This window comes from Amborella trichopoda, chromosome 4, assembly GCF_054954075.1.
Source record: "Amborella trichopoda isolate Santa Cruz 75 chromosome 4, AtrichopodaSantaCruz75HAP2 v2.0, whole genome shotgun sequence".
NCBI lineage: Eukaryota > Viridiplantae > Streptophyta > Magnoliopsida > Amborellales > Amborellaceae > Amborella > Amborella trichopoda.
This window is the reverse complement of record NC_142339.1, coordinates 11,262,193-11,278,801: the sequence shown is the minus strand read 5'-3', so window position 1 is coordinate 11,278,801 and position 16,609 is coordinate 11,262,193. Positions and strand designations below refer to the sequence as shown.

Here is a 16,609-nt window from a genome sequence, read left to right as displayed (position 1 = left end):
CGCCTACATAGAGAGATGAAAAAGGGGTGTGGTCTTTTGCCACCCCTTTGGAGAGAGAGAGGAGGTTGAGGGAGAAAAAAACAAAAAGGGGGGTGAGAGAGAGATGAAAATAGGGGTGTGGTATTCTGCCACGCCTTTAGAGAGAGAGAGGATGGGGGGAGGGAGAGAAATAAAAAGGGGGGTGGATTTCTGCTCCATTTGAGGTGGAGAGAGAGAGAGAGATGAAATAAGGTGGGGGCAGAAATCAGCTCCCCTAGTACTTTTTTCAGTAATAATACTTGGGCGAGTAGCATAGAGTCCCATTTGAGTACTATAGAAAGGCGATTTTTGCCCGAGTTCTATAGCACTTAGTCGATTCAGTAAAATACTCCTTTGAGTACATGGTCCCACATACCCAAATGTGCCTATAGGAGCGCTTACCTCGACAACCTCGGGGCCAAGTAACTAGGTGGAAACCGAGTGGACTTGGCTGAGTCTTTGAATACTGAGTCCAGAGAATATTAGAAAGAAAAAAGTAGGACAGATATGGGTTTGCAAATAAGGAAAGAAATAAATCATACCATTTCATTATTAACAATCCCATATGAACATGCAAAGAAATTAGACAAGAAAAAGTTAGGCCATTAAATTCTCTCTCAATAGAGTTGATAATCAATTATCAAAAAAACCTTGATAATCATTCAAGGTGCCCCATACCCTCTCTTCGACTTCTTCCCATGATGTAGCTTTTCGTAAGTCCTTCCAAAGGTTGAATATTGCCCCCAAAACATTATCCTCGTGCAAAATGCAGTAACACCTACAAAAACTCAGCCAGAAAAATCAATCAATGCTCTATAAACGCGCACACATAGGCACACTCATCAACCATGATTGCATAGAAAATTTGCATACATCAAGTTGTACTCAAGGATTATGCACAGACGGAGACATATAAGATGGACATTTAGAAGCATGAAGGAGACCAAAAGGGAGGGAAAGAAGAAGAATATACAAATCAACGGAAAGATATATTATGCATCCACATACATGATATGGTAGGAGGTTCGTCCAATCCTTTTATTGTCTTCTTGACTATTTGAAGTCAAGTTGGCTTCTGACCTATAGATGAAAGGAAGCTTATAACTTTGTAGGAAGCACCTAAGCAGATTGACATCACCTCTGAAGACATCCAGATGTATGGGTATCAAGTCACATAAAGGATCCCCTGAATAAGCAAATCAAGTGAGAACTAATAGAACTGATACAATAGATTATCTGAAGGAGAAAATGATGTCTATATCTATGAAATAGATTTAAGCATCTAGCATAGTACTCATGAGTTAAAACAAACTTCCAGAATTTATAAAAATGCATGAAACATAAAAAGTTTCCAATACCTGTTTCCTTCGAGCATAGAAAGGAACGCAAAGAAAAAGAAAAATATGGGCTGAAACCAGATGAAACTTTACTATAACATTCAATTTCCAAAAGGGTTTTTCATCCATTGATAGATATTAACTTCTCCATGTGGCTAGAACTGAATCCCACAATCTTCTTCAGCTCAACAAGAAAGAAGCTTTGGATCAATCCAACTTGACAACCCAACTTGCGAGTTACCACTGTAAACGAATCCACCGAACCCAAATCTCAAGAGGGTACAACCAAAGTCTTCTATAGCTTAGCTGCCTGGTTTGAGACAGACTTGTAACATCTAGGAATTTAATTTGCCTGCTAAGACATTTTAAAATTATGGCATTGGCCCCGTGAAAAAAATTAGAATCATACCTTAAAAACCCGCTGCAAAAGCATGTTCTACTGCAGGAAAACACTCAAATTGATCATCTCCATTTCGACAACTACGAATATGGGAAAAAAGGATTTCCATGCTCTAAAAATAGTGTATCTTACAACACATTATCTGGGATGTCCATTTTCAAGTGTTCATAGATCTGCCAGATCTGCATAACTATTGGATCTTTAAATTTTATAATTACGGATGAATTAATTTTTGGCCATCATAGGGGTTTCTGGCACCAGAACATGCATTTTCTAGAGAAGTTCAGAGGCATGGCCTTGCCCTAAATTTTTCTCATAAAGCCTAGGCCTGATATTAACTGCATACTTATAAAATAGTAGACTACCCTCAACAATATAAAGGTGGGAGGCCATTGATCCTCATTATTCCATTGTAAGGAATCCCACACTTTGTCCTAATCATGTCCCAGTTAAAAGCTTATGCAATGAAATTGAATGTAATGAAAGTTAATATATCCTTGCCTCAGTCCCTAGAACTTTGAGAAAACCTTTTAGAAACACATTCACCATCACAAAAGCAAGCAAAAGATGCATGTTGATCTTCATCAACTCCACCCAGCCCTAAATGCCATTGGGAAATATTCCAGAAACTCCAATCATTGCAATAGCCATGAGCAAGTCTACCTTACATGACCTCAATTTCCTTCCTAATTCCTTGAATCTGAGCATGATTGTGGAACCAGTTCTCCACCAAAGATAAAACAACTCCTTAGATGATCATTTTGCCAGGGAGATAAATGCTCCCAAAGGTTTCCCTTGGGTTTACTTGGAAAACCTTCACAGCTATTATATACAGATTACCAGCCAAGTCAATAGGTCAGATGTTGTGAATGTCCTCTACCACTTTACTTATGATCACTAGGGCGTTGAATTGAATTAAACTGCATCTTGATCCAAACCATAATTATTGGGATTGATACTGCAGCCGGTTCCGCAATCAGAATGGATGCGAGGGATCATGAAATGCTAGAAGGTCACTAGGGTTGGAATTGCTTCCCTAAACCCAAAATTTTACTGGGAATATGTTTCTAAGCTCAATCCCAACCTCGAGAGGTCAAACAATAAGTAAGTCGAGCTCTATTTGATAAAAAATCAAGGTTTTCGGGTACATTTAACTAGGGTTCCCTAGGTCGAGAGAAAATTTGTTTTATATTATAAATAATTTATAAAATTTTAAATTCAAAATTTTGTAAAACTGTAAGAGGTCCAATTATTCTATAATATTTTCATATTTTGTACTCACAGTGTAGTTAATATTTTAATTAAGTAATAAAATTTTAAAGAAATTGAAATTTTATAAATTTAAAAGATCGAATCATTATATAATAATTTAAATTTTGTATTCTTTGAGTGTAGCATATGACCGTAACATAATAACAATCATGGTCATCCTTCTCCATTGAAAAATGTGTTAAGATAAGCAATATTTAAAAAAACGAATCTGTGGGTTGGATCTCTCACCCACTGGGTCTATTGGCAATCCACCCAAATAAAAAGATCATCATATATATAGTGTAACTATATTAACTATTAGAAATAACTTGAAGAGCCTAATTGGCTAGACCTTGTGGTTAACAACCACAGGGTCAGAGGTTTGAGTCTTCCCCTTTTTTGAGGTTAAAAAAAGAAAAAGAAATAACTCTCTCTCTCTCTCTCTCATCTCTCTCTCTCGTCTCTCTCTTTATATATATATATATATATTAACTGAAATGTCGATCCAGATCAAGAAGGGGCACGATCTTGGGCAATTCCCGATCCAGATCGGCAATTTTTAAGCGCTGAAGATACATCCTCAAACTGAGGTTGAGTGAACATCATCAGTTCCATGTCTCCCCAAATCCCATATTCTTCATAATCTCCAACAAAATACCTCATTCCACTAACTTGAACCCCAGGGTTTGAATTTGTGACCTGTTATAGAGTCCAAGAGGTACAATATAGTCTACCACCATCAAAAACCATGTGTGTGAACAAAATATGCAACTAATATTTATTATATAACACCTAAAAGTGTTGAGTAATTATGTAAAATAGCCATTACTTAAAATTCAGTTGGAGCTCAAGGTTTGAACTCATGACCTGTGAAAGAGCCCGAGAGGGGTAGTAGAGTCCACCACTAAGGGGAACTTGATTCCACATTGGTGGAAGCTAGTTCAGCTTACTGATGAACTCTTGGATATGGTGTTAATGAATCTGGAACCCTTATAACTCAGGATCTCTATCACTAATAGGAAGGATCAAGATCCTAATGTGTATAAATCACATAGGAGTGATCTCCCTCCCTGAAGCGTAGGAGTGAGCTTCCGTAGCGGGATTAAACCCTTGGTCTGTAGATCCCAATATCTATGATCCAAACTTCTAGTGAGTTCATGAGAAACCTCCATCATGTAGCCCTCACCACATCCAAACATTCTCGAAAACATGCCTATTAAATCCATCTACACTCAGGGTTCTATCTTTTCCAACTTTGATATGGCTTCAGACTACAATTTTAACCTGAGCTAAAAAACTAAAACTCAAAGAGGACAACATTCTCCTAGCTATGAGTTTATTACATGCCCAATTTCATTCTTGGTACATACACTATCCAGTATGCATGGGTACCTCCTATATAACAAGAAGCTTTTCCATCAATTTCTTTTTTAAATTGGAAAATGAATCACATAGAAAGAAGGAAATAATTTTAAAAATAGAGCATGCTCAAACTTTTGTATCAGAATCAGATGAATTAAGAGATTTGTTTCTAATGGTAATCTAAACTTTGAAAATTAAAAAACTGGAGATAAGTGGGGGGAATGTGAGGTATAAAAGGTTTGTCTATTGATGTATTAGAATCATCAATATTATATCAATGTGTTCACACACATGAACTTTGGCACGAGGAGAACAATTCTTTTAATTGAGTGGGTTGCTCAGAAGAACATAAAAAGAGACAATGCAACTTTGTAACTGTGTGCGCAAGTCGCACGCATGCATGCGCAAACACACACACACATTCACACAGACAGAGACACACACATGCAGAGAGAGACAGAGACAGCGAGCCTATCCTCAATGAAACTCATGCACAAATATCATGTTACATTTGTGCCATCTCATAATTTCAAGCTATTCTGGGTGAGAAAGCATGAGCACTTATCCCCAATGAAACTCATGCATAAATATCATATTGTATTTGGGCCATCTCATCATTTCAGGTTGTTATGAGTCTGACATTATAAACCAACTAATGCCAAATAAAATTCAGAAATACCCTTGAGTAGATTGTTATGCCAAGGAATAACTTATTCTGAAATATTTAAAATAATAAAATATTAACAGAAAGCTCACCAATAGATAGATCACTGAAATCGAGAACATAGCTAGGATGCCATTTCCTCACTTCGATGTCACCTGTATCGACTTCCATCAGGTTATTCCCCACCAGTCTTGCATCTGAGTCCATAGTATCGGAGAACTGACTAGAAGATGATGGTTCCATTTGAATATTATCATCCATAATATCTGAGTGTATCCAAGTAGGAGCCTTGCATCCTGCAGTACGACCTTCATTATCCTAAAACATAAAATTTGTAGGTGTCAATTTGTAGGACAGATATTTATTATCAAGGATCTCAAAGCATGATGATCAGTGATGAAACCTTATATTTGCTAATCAGCAAAGACACATCGTGTGGGAGATACTCTTCAACTTTCTCTAACAAAGTGTTCGGTATATCGCCCCTACATGTAGGAACCATGTGTCAGAGCTAAATTTAATCAACATAAAACATCGGAGTGGCAAAATTTAACAAGAAATCCAACACGTTCAGGTATTGCTTTAATCAAAACCATATCAAGAGAATTACTAAGTTCTTTGCAGCAATGTAGCTAGATAATTCTATGTATTTCAAATTTTAATTTCGAAGTAAGATGAATTCCCTTAGTAATTGACACAACATCAAGATAACATAACAAAATTAAGAAAATGCACATTTCTGCAGTCAAATACCTATTTTGATTCCATTTATATAAACATAACCATAGTAACAGCTTTATTGGAAATCACCATGCTTTTGGAACCAAGGTTAGCTAGCATACATGTTACCAAATTGACAATCTGCAGAAGAGTATTCTACAAAGTTCGAATCATTATAGCTGTAACATAGAAGGAATATTTACTAATCTTTCAATACAAAAACATTATAAAATTTGGGTGATAAGCATCCTTTACTTCTTTTTCTTTTTGGGTCATTCTCGTATCTTTTCTAATTGTTTTGTTCCAAACAATGGAGATTGTAGTCCAATGACTAGTAGATAGTCTAGAATTCCAATATACGATCATGCCTGAATATCTATTTTTCCAACCTGCCAAGCCTACAACAATGAAAATCTCACAACTTGAATGTCGGGTTAGACATGAAGCGGGGGTTGTGTAGGCTATCCGCGATTCAAACCTTGGATGTCGAGTCAGACATGGACATCCATAGTTTGTATAAATGATGGGATGATAAGTTTATATATGTTGTGTAATATGGTACATGTGCAAAACTGAAAAGGTACATGTACCATGATACACTTTGACATAATTTGTAACAGATACCAATGCTTTAAAAATTGCCGGGCTGGCTTAGAACCACCAGAGCCACATTGGAATTAGTCAGGGACCAGTACGAGTACGCCATGGAATTGGGACCTCAGACTAGTTCACCCCAATAATCCTTTCTATAAGCAATATGTCATAAAAACCATTGTTATAAGATTGAATTGTGAATCCTAAACCTTTGTTTATAAGTTTTAAACAACTATGATTCAAATTTTACAATTTTTTTGTTTTTAAGTTTCACTGAGTCGGCTGAGCTGGGCCAAGCCAGCTCATGGAGACGGTCGATCCGACTCGGAACTAGTGGATGATTGGTCCGAACTACCAGTTCAAAGTTTAAAACACTAACATATAAATGCCATACTATGTCAAATTATATAGTAGCAACATGTCTTTATGTGTTACAATTATAAGGTACCCTTATACGACACACGAGAAAAACAGACCTCGAAACATCAAAATTTCCAGCATTTGACTTGTGAAAATGATGCGTGTGACTTACAAAATATTTCTTGACCATAGAAGTAGCAGAAGAGAAGCTTTACCATTTAGCTAGGCGAGTCAAGACATTTTTCTGCCTTCTCTTCATTATTTCAACAAACAACTCCCATTGTAAAGGTATAAAGCTTTCATTAACTGCTTGAAAATTGTTCTCTAAAGGCACCTTACTGCCCAATTCTTCATCATTGACACATGCTTTGTTCTTACCGATGTTTTCTGCATCCTCCAAGGACAGGGGATGATATGAATTTGGAAAAGATGGCAATGGAAGTAAGTGAAGGCAGCGAACTTGATCACCCAGAAATGATGCTAAATTGAGAATATCATTCCATGACAGTCTATCTCGTCTGTAGTTCAAAAAATAATTTCAGAAAACCCTTCACTGAGGGATTGAAAACTTGACCCCAAAAAAACGAATCAAATAAAACAAGAAATAGACTAATTCATGATGGACGAGAAACAAATCACTCTGATAGATTAAGTACGAGGAATTTCAGAACTTACATATGAGCAAAAATGTCCCCATCACATCTTTTTGTGATCATGTAAGGCCATATTTTAGTGCATGAACTAGAAACGACTCCATTTTGTGGTTTCTTCCATTCAGCCGTGTTTAATTCAAATCGTTTCTTGTTCCGTATGCCAAATGAAAAATCATCAGCCACACTGTCTCCAGAAATCAAATTGCTTTTAGCAATTATATCTGGAACTCCTTTCCCAGCCCAAGAAACAGTTCCGTAGGAACCACTTTCATAAAAAAGAATACCACTTGCCAAAACCTTTGGAATGTGTTCTCTTAAAGGTGACTTGACTTTGCAAAGTAGACTATAGAACTCCAGCTGCAAAGACAATAGAATAAATGGAAGGCATGCATATGGCTAAGAAACAATATATGATGGTTAAGGAACAATCTCGAAACATAGGAGCATACCTCTGTGCCCAAACTGTTAACAGAAGCTTCCAAGCCTCCTTCCACATAAATCTTTATAACGTGTTCCCCAGCAAAGTAAACCTGTTAAGAGTGAAATTTATAAAACAGTCATGAGAAAATGGTAACATGAATCTTATATAATGTGATTTTTCAACATGCAAATTGAAGTCAATGAATATTCAAGGAATTAATTATTTCAGTGAGAAAATGTTGGCACTGGCATTTCCTACAAACTCTGTTTAGACAGTCATCACCATTTACTGCAATTTATCAAACTTTGGGAACTTACAGTGCCAAAAAACAACTTACCGGGTTACTCCCTGTACTAACAGGAAGCTTCTCATTCTCCAATGAAGACGAGAGCAAATTATGTGAAGCACATATTTTCATTGCTCGCTCCAACCACTTATCAGCATCTAATGATATGCATGCACCCTAAAAAAATAACAAGTTACGTTAGTCCTTAACAGACCAATAAAACCCATGATGGCTGTGGCAAATGAAATACGATTTGAAATACGTACCTTCCAAATCATTTCCTTCATCCCGGGTTTTAAAACCCAAAGTTTGAGCAACCATTCCCGAAATTCTCTTTGACCAATGCAATTGCTTGGACTCCAGATTGAATTGTAGTGATCTCTATGTGCCTCGAGAAACATGGATAAGAAATCTACAGTATAAGAATATTCTTGAGATTTCAATCCATGGGGTTGTGATTCTCCTTCTCCATTGCTCACAACTTTGTCATTTCCATTTTGGTAAAATTTGCCATTCCCAACAATTGAATCAGGTCCATTGTCGCGATGCTCATGACGACTGGTAACTTTGAGCCTTTTCTCCCTCCTACCAGTGTCCAAGTCATTAAACTGCTCTGTAACACAAGATGGGCCTATTTTGCTGGTCCCGAAGCTGTTTTCCTGAATAGCAATCATTCCAGCACGACAAACTCCTTTATGACGATAACCCGGAGCCATATCAAGACAAACAAATCCAAAATTTTTTGTATTAACAAAGTTCTGAGTGACAGCAATCGAAGTCTCTAGATTTAGCACACAGTGCCACCACCCACTAGGAACAAATATTGTTTCTCCAGGTAATTGTGTGCACTCCAATGGCTTGTCTTCATCCGCAAGAAGGGGATAAATATCTAGCCACCACTGATAAAATGAAGAAAAACATGAAAAAGAAGATAATTTTATGGGGCATGCATTAGAGGCTAACTTCTAATATTAATGAGTGAGGAAAATAACAAAAACAGGACCACCAGATAAAAAGATTAATCAGGAATGACAAGGTAAGCATACTACCTGCAACGATGATGGACACTCAATGTTGATATCACCATCTTCCTCACTTACGTTTACTGTAACTCCTACAGGTACTTTACCAGGTGGATATAATGCCCACCTGTGAAAAAATACCAGAAAAATCGTTCAGAATACAAATCTTTCGAATATAAGAAGCAGACCCAGAAAATTCCTCACTTATTAAAAGGAAAAGGAAGATCACTTGGAAATTTTAAAAAAAACTAAAAACACTGTTAGTATTTGAAAAAGGTGTTTTAAAACAAATGTATGGAACATTACAATTTGATAGGGCATTTTCAAACTTAAATCATGGCTTAGGTAAAAGTTTTTGTCCCACGTGGCCTAGAGATAAGCTTCTCGACGGCTTTACAAGTGGGAGATGGGGGCTTGGAAGAGAGAAACATTTGTGCACACACGTGCAATTGGTTGGTTGAGCCAACCCGAGCCAGGTCATGGCTGCAGCTGAGTTTTGTCCCTAATTCTATCTTTTAGCTGGCCAAACTTTTGAGCAACCTTTAAAGTGGTTAGGATAGATAACTTCACTTCCACCCATGGTTTGGTGTTTGTGAGCTAACTTAGAACCTCAGTCTTTTTATATGAAAGACCTAACTATTGGCTGTGATTACGACGTTTCATCATGGTTAACTACATTTTGTGAGTTTTGATTGCGGTTAGGGGTTTTCGCACGGTTACTTTCTCTCCACCACCCAAGTTCTTTGTCACATGTCCCACACATATAGATGCATGATTGCCATGTGCCACCGTTTCAACAGCCAATAGTTATTCACCATGTTTATCCAAGTTCCATTCATATATGCTCCAGTTTGGAATTGATTTCAAGTCTCCTGTTATCTGTTCTTGCTTTTGCAATGGTTAACTGATACAAAACAATCTCTTGCCACAGTTAAGTGAAAAGCCTCTATTTCTTGGAGTTGACCTGACATAACTTTTTCAAACCTGGACCAAATCAAACCTTGTCCCAGGCTAGCTCCATTTCAGGACAAATCAGCAAGAGACTGTTTCCTTTAGAGATATTTCTTGAGTATGCAACACAGAGAATCCTCATATTGCTTCATTGGGCTTGGTTGCATCTTGAACACATTTTCACCATGACCCAATTGCATCTTGGGACTTTCCAGTCAGAGGCATTAAATATATTGAAGAAAAAAGTACATCTCATGGCTTTGCATCCAACAAATGAAGCAAAGGGGTCATTTAAGTCTCGACGGAGTTCACATTGCCCTATTGGAACTTGGAAATCTAAACAGTGGAGGGCTGTTTGGAATGTAGACTTTCACCTCAGCTGGTCAAGTAGTTTTAGGACTTGGTGATGCAGTTTAGACCTTGTGCATTTATATTAGCCTTGGTTGTGCATCTTCTTCTCGGTTAACCACATTGACCATGCTTATGCAGTCATAACCACAATTATGCTGTTTTGAACATGGTTAAGCTTGTACTTCGGTCCAAAAGGAGTTTTTAGGGCTTACAAGGTCCCAAAAGGCAACAAAATCTGGGGGACATAATTCAAGAAAAGAAAAGGAGAGAGAGAGAGAGAGAGAGAGAGAGAGAAGAGAGCGAGAGAGAGAGAGAGAGAGAGAGAGAGAGAGAGAGAACACACCATATTAAATTTGGGCATAACTATTTTTTTGTTTCACTAACTAACTTGGAAATAATAACAAAGCACACAATAAGCAAAATCCTAGGCGCATAAACATAAATGTTTTTGGTGTCCTGGATACCATGATCATGTGGGGGCCCAACCGTCATCTTTTATTTCAATACCTTAAAGAAAAAGAGTCTGCAAGGACCTTTCAAAATGGCCTAGAAAAAAAGATCCAATACACTAGAATGAAGAGATGTCTAGACCCTTTTTATGCATGAAATACACAGATAAAAGAAGTGAGAAGGAACACATGATTTCTAAGATCCTCATAAAGTACATCAAAACGAAATTACACCAACAAATGGTTAAAATCCCATGCACAAATAGGCGCCATACAATACATTCAGGATCAATCAAGGAAAACCATATAAACACCTACAGGCCTAACAATCAGGTCAAAACTTGGATGAGCTATATCTATTAACAACAGAGAGTTTTTGTGCCATATACAGCTAAGAAAAGGCATAATACTCATGACTGATTATGTTTACTTTTGTTTCAAAGACACACAGTCTTTTGGTTACAGTTAGGATGCAAATAGACTATCTTTACCAATGGAGGATCATTGTTGCTTATCAATGTTAGACAAAGAATATACCTTTTCCGCCCAACCAGAAGAGTGTTCCAGGCACTTGTAAGTGCAGGATCTACATGCCATGATGCACCAGACCTTTCAGGCCCAATAATTAACCACCTAAAAGATGGTCGTTCTGATATATCCAGGACATCAAATAGGTCTTCTTCAAAGAGATGAGGTACAGCATAATCTTTCAACAAACCTGGTGCAACTTCCACAAACTGCACAAAAGAAATGGTAACTATAAATGCTTTTCTCCAAGTAAGAAATTTTTGTTTTTGAGAAAAATCTTTTAAATTTAACTTACCTTCTCATCAAAGATGTAAAGAGGATCCTCATCATGTTGAGATTTCATATATGAGATGTAATCCTTAAATTTCATAACGATTTTCTTTGCACTTCTCTGAGAAAGCCGAAATGAAGTTTCTCCATAATTCTGAAGTAAATAATCTGTAGTCCATTTGCTTTTTGCAGGCCAATTATTGACCAATTCAGTTAGCAAAACCTGTATAAAGTGTTTAAACTGTTCAATATTAATGGGGCAGTAAAGTTTATCTTCCAAACAATAATCAGACGTGGAAGAAACCACATCCTGAAAAAAAATTCAGATGTTGAACTTCATTTCCAGGTTGTACTGATCAAAATGGACTTCATTTCAGATTCTGAAAACAAAAAGTACTCTATTAAAGGCAAAAAAGACTCAATCAAATAGTTAAACATATGAATGCAAAGGATTTTGTATGAAGCTAGGATTACTAGCACGGATAATTGGCCAGTATTAGAACTGGCAGTAAAATATCTGACACTCCAGGTTCACGAAGGAAAAAACTTCATCATAGCCATAGGATTGCTTAGCAAATAAGTGCAGAGTTTCTACCAGAAATAACAAAGCCAATTTTGCAGCAACTAGAAACAGATTTACCGGTATCTGCCCATCATAATGAGCATAAAACTCCTCAATAGAGAGGTCTTTTCTCCTATCCACACCTCTGTCAATGGAAAAATCATTCAACATAGTAAAACACCGATACCACCTTCTATACAGGAACAAAGAATTGAATCCTGTAAAAAAGGAAAACTTATCAATATTAATGATGGAAAAGAGGAAATATTTAAAAGACTTACCGATAGATACATAATGACCCAGAAGGTCAAGCAATTATTACCGTCAAATGTCAAAGGTTTTCTGCAAGATTCTGAAACTTCGTTGGAAAGACGTAAACTGTCCAGAGTAAAACAGACTTGATGAGATGCCAACTGGCCAAATGTTACAGAATATATGCAAGTCTATAAGCAGCAACAAATAATAAATGTTATTACTACTAAGTTAGGAGTCTCAGCCCATTTTAAATGCAACCATTTATCCACAGATCTTCATTAATTCCAAATCCATGAAGAAGGTCCCCACGATTCAATCCTTGCTTCACTGGGCAACAATTACGTTTATTCAAATGAAACAAAAATCTAGGAAAGTGATCTACGCAGAGTACTTACTGGTGTATAGCAGTCTTTTTCCAGGAACCTCTGTACTCGAGCAGGCCCTCAGCATTGGCGAGACATAGGTTCATCCAAAGTGGCTCTTCATTGCAGAATATATACATAACACTGCAGATTTTAAAACACACTTCAGATTGAGGATGCAAAGTGGTCAAATTTCTAAATAACCAAATTCCAGTCACCTCAACCCTAAATAACAGTTTCTGCTTTAAAGATTTCGTATGAAATATATGTGGCTTCTTAGACATTCTCAAGTAAGGAAAAAGAATAGTGAAGCCTAGAGAATGATCAGAAAGCAAGAAAATAGAGGGTTATTTAGTGAAGAGTATCAACCAAAATATTCCCCAAAAGACACAAAATGTATATAAGATTATCTGATGAAAATGCAGAGACCTATTACTGTAGATACAAGCATAGGGACTAGTAAAAAGCTGGCAGGTATCTCCTCAATCATCTCTTGATTAGGAGGGTATCATCAAGGGAAAGTACAATGTGATAGAGCATTGACAGCCCATGACGGAAATGTGTTCAAGATTCAAGAGCCCAGCATTTCCTTCTTTTATAGGTGACTGTTTCAAATTTCCATGAACACGTATAAAAATGTACAAGTCTGAGTAGATGAGAACTACACTTTGGCAAAAATTTACAATTTAAAGGAAAAGTAGACAAAAAATAGAATGGTGAACAGTTTATAAGAATCACGGGCTATTGGAAATGTGAATGATCAATGAAAATTGAGAACCCTCTCTCTAATCATCTAGTCTGATTCAAAATCCTAGAATTGTCAACATGATAGATCATGAGAAGACCTAGGATTATGTGGAAAGGTGCTTTTACATGCATACAATGAGATGTGATTTAGATTCAGTAGATTCGATATGTGCACGGTTAAATGTTCACAATGTCTACTCTGATAGATTTTTTTTTCCCTTTTTGTCTGGATATCTGGAGGCCTAAGACAAGAGGACCTGACATTCCGTACTCATCTTTATGATTGACTCCATCAGTATGCCATTTCAGAAAAGAGTAAAGTTAGAATGCATTATGGGGGGCTTCCCCTAGTAGAACTCCTACATATTCAAATTACAGGTTAAGAAGTGGGTGCTTAACGGATGAATTTGGAAGTAACTACAGACATCCAACAATACATATCATGCCTCATTGCAAATGTGACCATTGATACCATTAGGCACCTATGGTCTCTAACATGACCATCTCTTTGAGGATGAACTTGACAACAATGATTTCATTAGGCAGGACATGTGGTTATAACTAGTGCACTGACTATTTGCACAAAGTTTGGAATTCTCAGAATGAAAGGTCAAGAAATTCACAACCACCACCACTTTATGCAGGGAGAGAATTCTTTTATCTTGATTTATCAGGGTTACATGCAGAAACGCTATGTAATTGCTAAGGAACAACCAGTCAGGGCATCCATAAGGTAGTTTTTCTTATTTTTTTATTTTTTATTTCCCCTGCTCTGTAATTCATTAGGAAGCTACTTTAAGAAGTGAAACTCGTATTGAGAATATAGAAGAGGGAAAATTAATACATAAGTAAACGAATTTACCCCAATCGCTGTATTTAATTGTAACTCCATGGTTGAACAAAATTATAAAAGAAAGTTACCAACTTTTCAAATATATTTATCCAATCTAGTGAATTCTACATCATTCTCAAATACCTCATTCTACTGATCCTTTGAGGCTTTGCATTATGGTTTTCCAAGAGTATTTATGATTGTGTTTCAAGATACAAAATTCAAAAATCTAATTCACTGTTTAATTGAAGAAGGCCAAAGGAATTGCCCATAAATTAAATGTCATTATCATAAAATTTAGCCTAATTCATTCAGTAAATTCCCATAACCTGAGATAAAACCATTAAATTCAACATATAAGACAGAATAAAAATTCTCTATTCATAAATCAGGAGAAAACAAACTAATTGGAAATGATTAGACGGCAAAAAGAAGATTGTGTGACCTGCTGACACAAGAAAGGCGAGCAACATCACGAAGAGAGAGAAAGTCGAGAATGGAGCAGATGAGTTCATCAGGGAGCACTCTCAAGTCTCCGAGGGCATCAGGTCTACGGTCTCTGTAACAACCTTCCATATCCCCAGCTGCTTTCTCAGACATACAAATGATCCCCCCCCCTCTCTCTCTAAGAAATTGGGAAGAACCAGGTGCCTTCTCTATCTTTCTCTAGTTTCTGCTATCGAAAAGATTGATCCTCTCTCTTTATCAGAGATGAAAATTGAAAGCTGCTTAGCGTGTAGAAGCAGCATCCGCAGGGGCGGGGAGGGAATTTAGAAGCGTTGGACGCGTTTCATGGAGGCCGTCGTTTCTACGTAGGGCAGGCAACAGGCCGGGCTTGGGACGGGACGCCCAGGCCTAACCGCTGTTCCCTTGAGGGCCGGGCCGGCTGGGATAAATTAAAAGAAAACAATAAAAAAAAAGAAATAGTTTATATAAGATTGCAACTTTAAAATGTGGAACTACAGATGCACATAAAAAAATCCATCGAAAAAATTTATTTTAATGTTGAAAAACTGTCTTGATCTCGACATGGGGGCAGTTTGTATACAGATGCATTCGTAGTTGTAGAGGTAAGGTGCACTTTCAAATATATAATTTTGATGTAAAATATTCTTAGGATTATCTCAAATCTATTTTTATATCTAATTATAAAATTTTAAATTTCAAAAAATGGTTAAAATCAAGTAGATCTATAAACATACAAAAATCTTGAAAATGGACGGTGCATATAATATATTGTAAAATGCACTATTTTTAAGACTTAAAATCTTTTTATTTTTCATAGTCATACATCTCGATGTCGAGATGATCAAACGAAAGGTTTTCAACATTAAAACTACCTTTTTCGATGGATTTTTTAGGGGCAAAAGGTTTTCAACATTAAAACGACCTTTTTCGATGGATTTTTTAGGGGCATATGTAGTTCTACATTATAAAGTAGCATCTTTATATAAACTTTTTCCCTCGACATTGAGATGTATAACTATGAAAAAAAAAAGATTTTGAGTCCCAGTAATAATGCATCTTGCAACACATTATCTAGACTGTTTATTTTCAAGTTTTTCATATGTATATAGATCTACTTGATTTTAGCCATTTTTAGAGTTTAAAATTTTATAATTAGATATGAAAATAGATTTTGAGATAATCCTAAGAATGTTTTACACCAAAATTACATGTTATTTTAAAATTTAGAGGTGCGTCTTAATTGGATTGTTTAAGGTTGTAACCTTATAGAAACCACGCCCATATACAAATGATAAAAAATAAGGGTCAGGATAGGCCAAACTGAGTCGGGCTCATTTTCGCCTGCTCACGCCCTAGTTTTTTTAGTGCCGGGCTACTAGGCCTATAGCTGCCCCTATTTCTACGACGAGCCACCGTTCGCACACTCATGCTTACAAATATGTGGATGGACTGCTAACCGACTATATGAATTTGAAAGAAAGGATCATGTATTTACCTTCCATTTTGAAAGTATACAATAAGATAACAAATTATGTTAGCCAATGGATGTTAAATTGGATGATTGGAATGTATGCTATGACTAAACTAAAGTTTATAAATTTTTCTCAAAGTTTGCCATGCACGGCTAGAAATTATTGTAACCCTCTTGTACTAAAGGCAAATAATCTTATAATAGTATACAATCCCTTGTAATTTTATATGGACATAACCAGGTCTTCAATACTTATTAGAAAGAAAAATAAAAAA

The 16,609-nt window shown here is 36.5% G+C and overlaps 1 protein-coding gene across 1 annotated transcript; it reads right to left on the bottom strand.

The window, feature by feature from the left end:
• Window positions 1–546: 546 nt before the first annotated feature.
• LOC18443011 (putative glycosyltransferase) lies at window positions 547–15,267 on the bottom strand. Its single transcript, XM_006853216.4, has 16 exons — window positions 14,841–15,267; window positions 12,850–12,960; window positions 12,522–12,577; window positions 12,278–12,417; window positions 11,663–11,860; window positions 11,377–11,576; window positions 9,116–9,215; window positions 8,333–8,965; window positions 8,118–8,243; window positions 7,809–7,889; window positions 7,382–7,716; window positions 6,922–7,224; window positions 5,436–5,517; window positions 5,125–5,350; window positions 1,027–1,204; window positions 547–796 (listed from the first exon to the last, which is right to left on the bottom strand). Exons 1-16 carry the CDS (start codon window positions 14,993–14,995, stop codon window positions 652–654), a joined length of 3,069 nt encoding a protein of 1,022 aa, XP_006853278.2. The 5' UTR covers window positions 14,996–15,267; the 3' UTR covers window positions 547–651.
• Between the last annotated feature and the right edge of the window lie 1,342 nt (window positions 15,268–16,609).

Coding starts and splice junctions, on each gene's coding strand:
- LOC18443011 (XM_006853216.4), bottom strand. CDS start 14,995: ATGTCTGAGAAAGCAGCTGGGGATATGGAAGGTTGTTACAGAGACCGT. Junction 7,890..8,117: donor TTAGTACAGGGAGTAACCCG/GTAAGTTGTTTT, acceptor CACTCTTAACAG/GTTTACTTTGCTGGGGAACA. Junction 797..1,026: donor CGAACCTCCTACCATATCAT/GTATGTGGATGC, acceptor GAGTTTTTGTAG/GTGTTACTGCATTTTGCACG.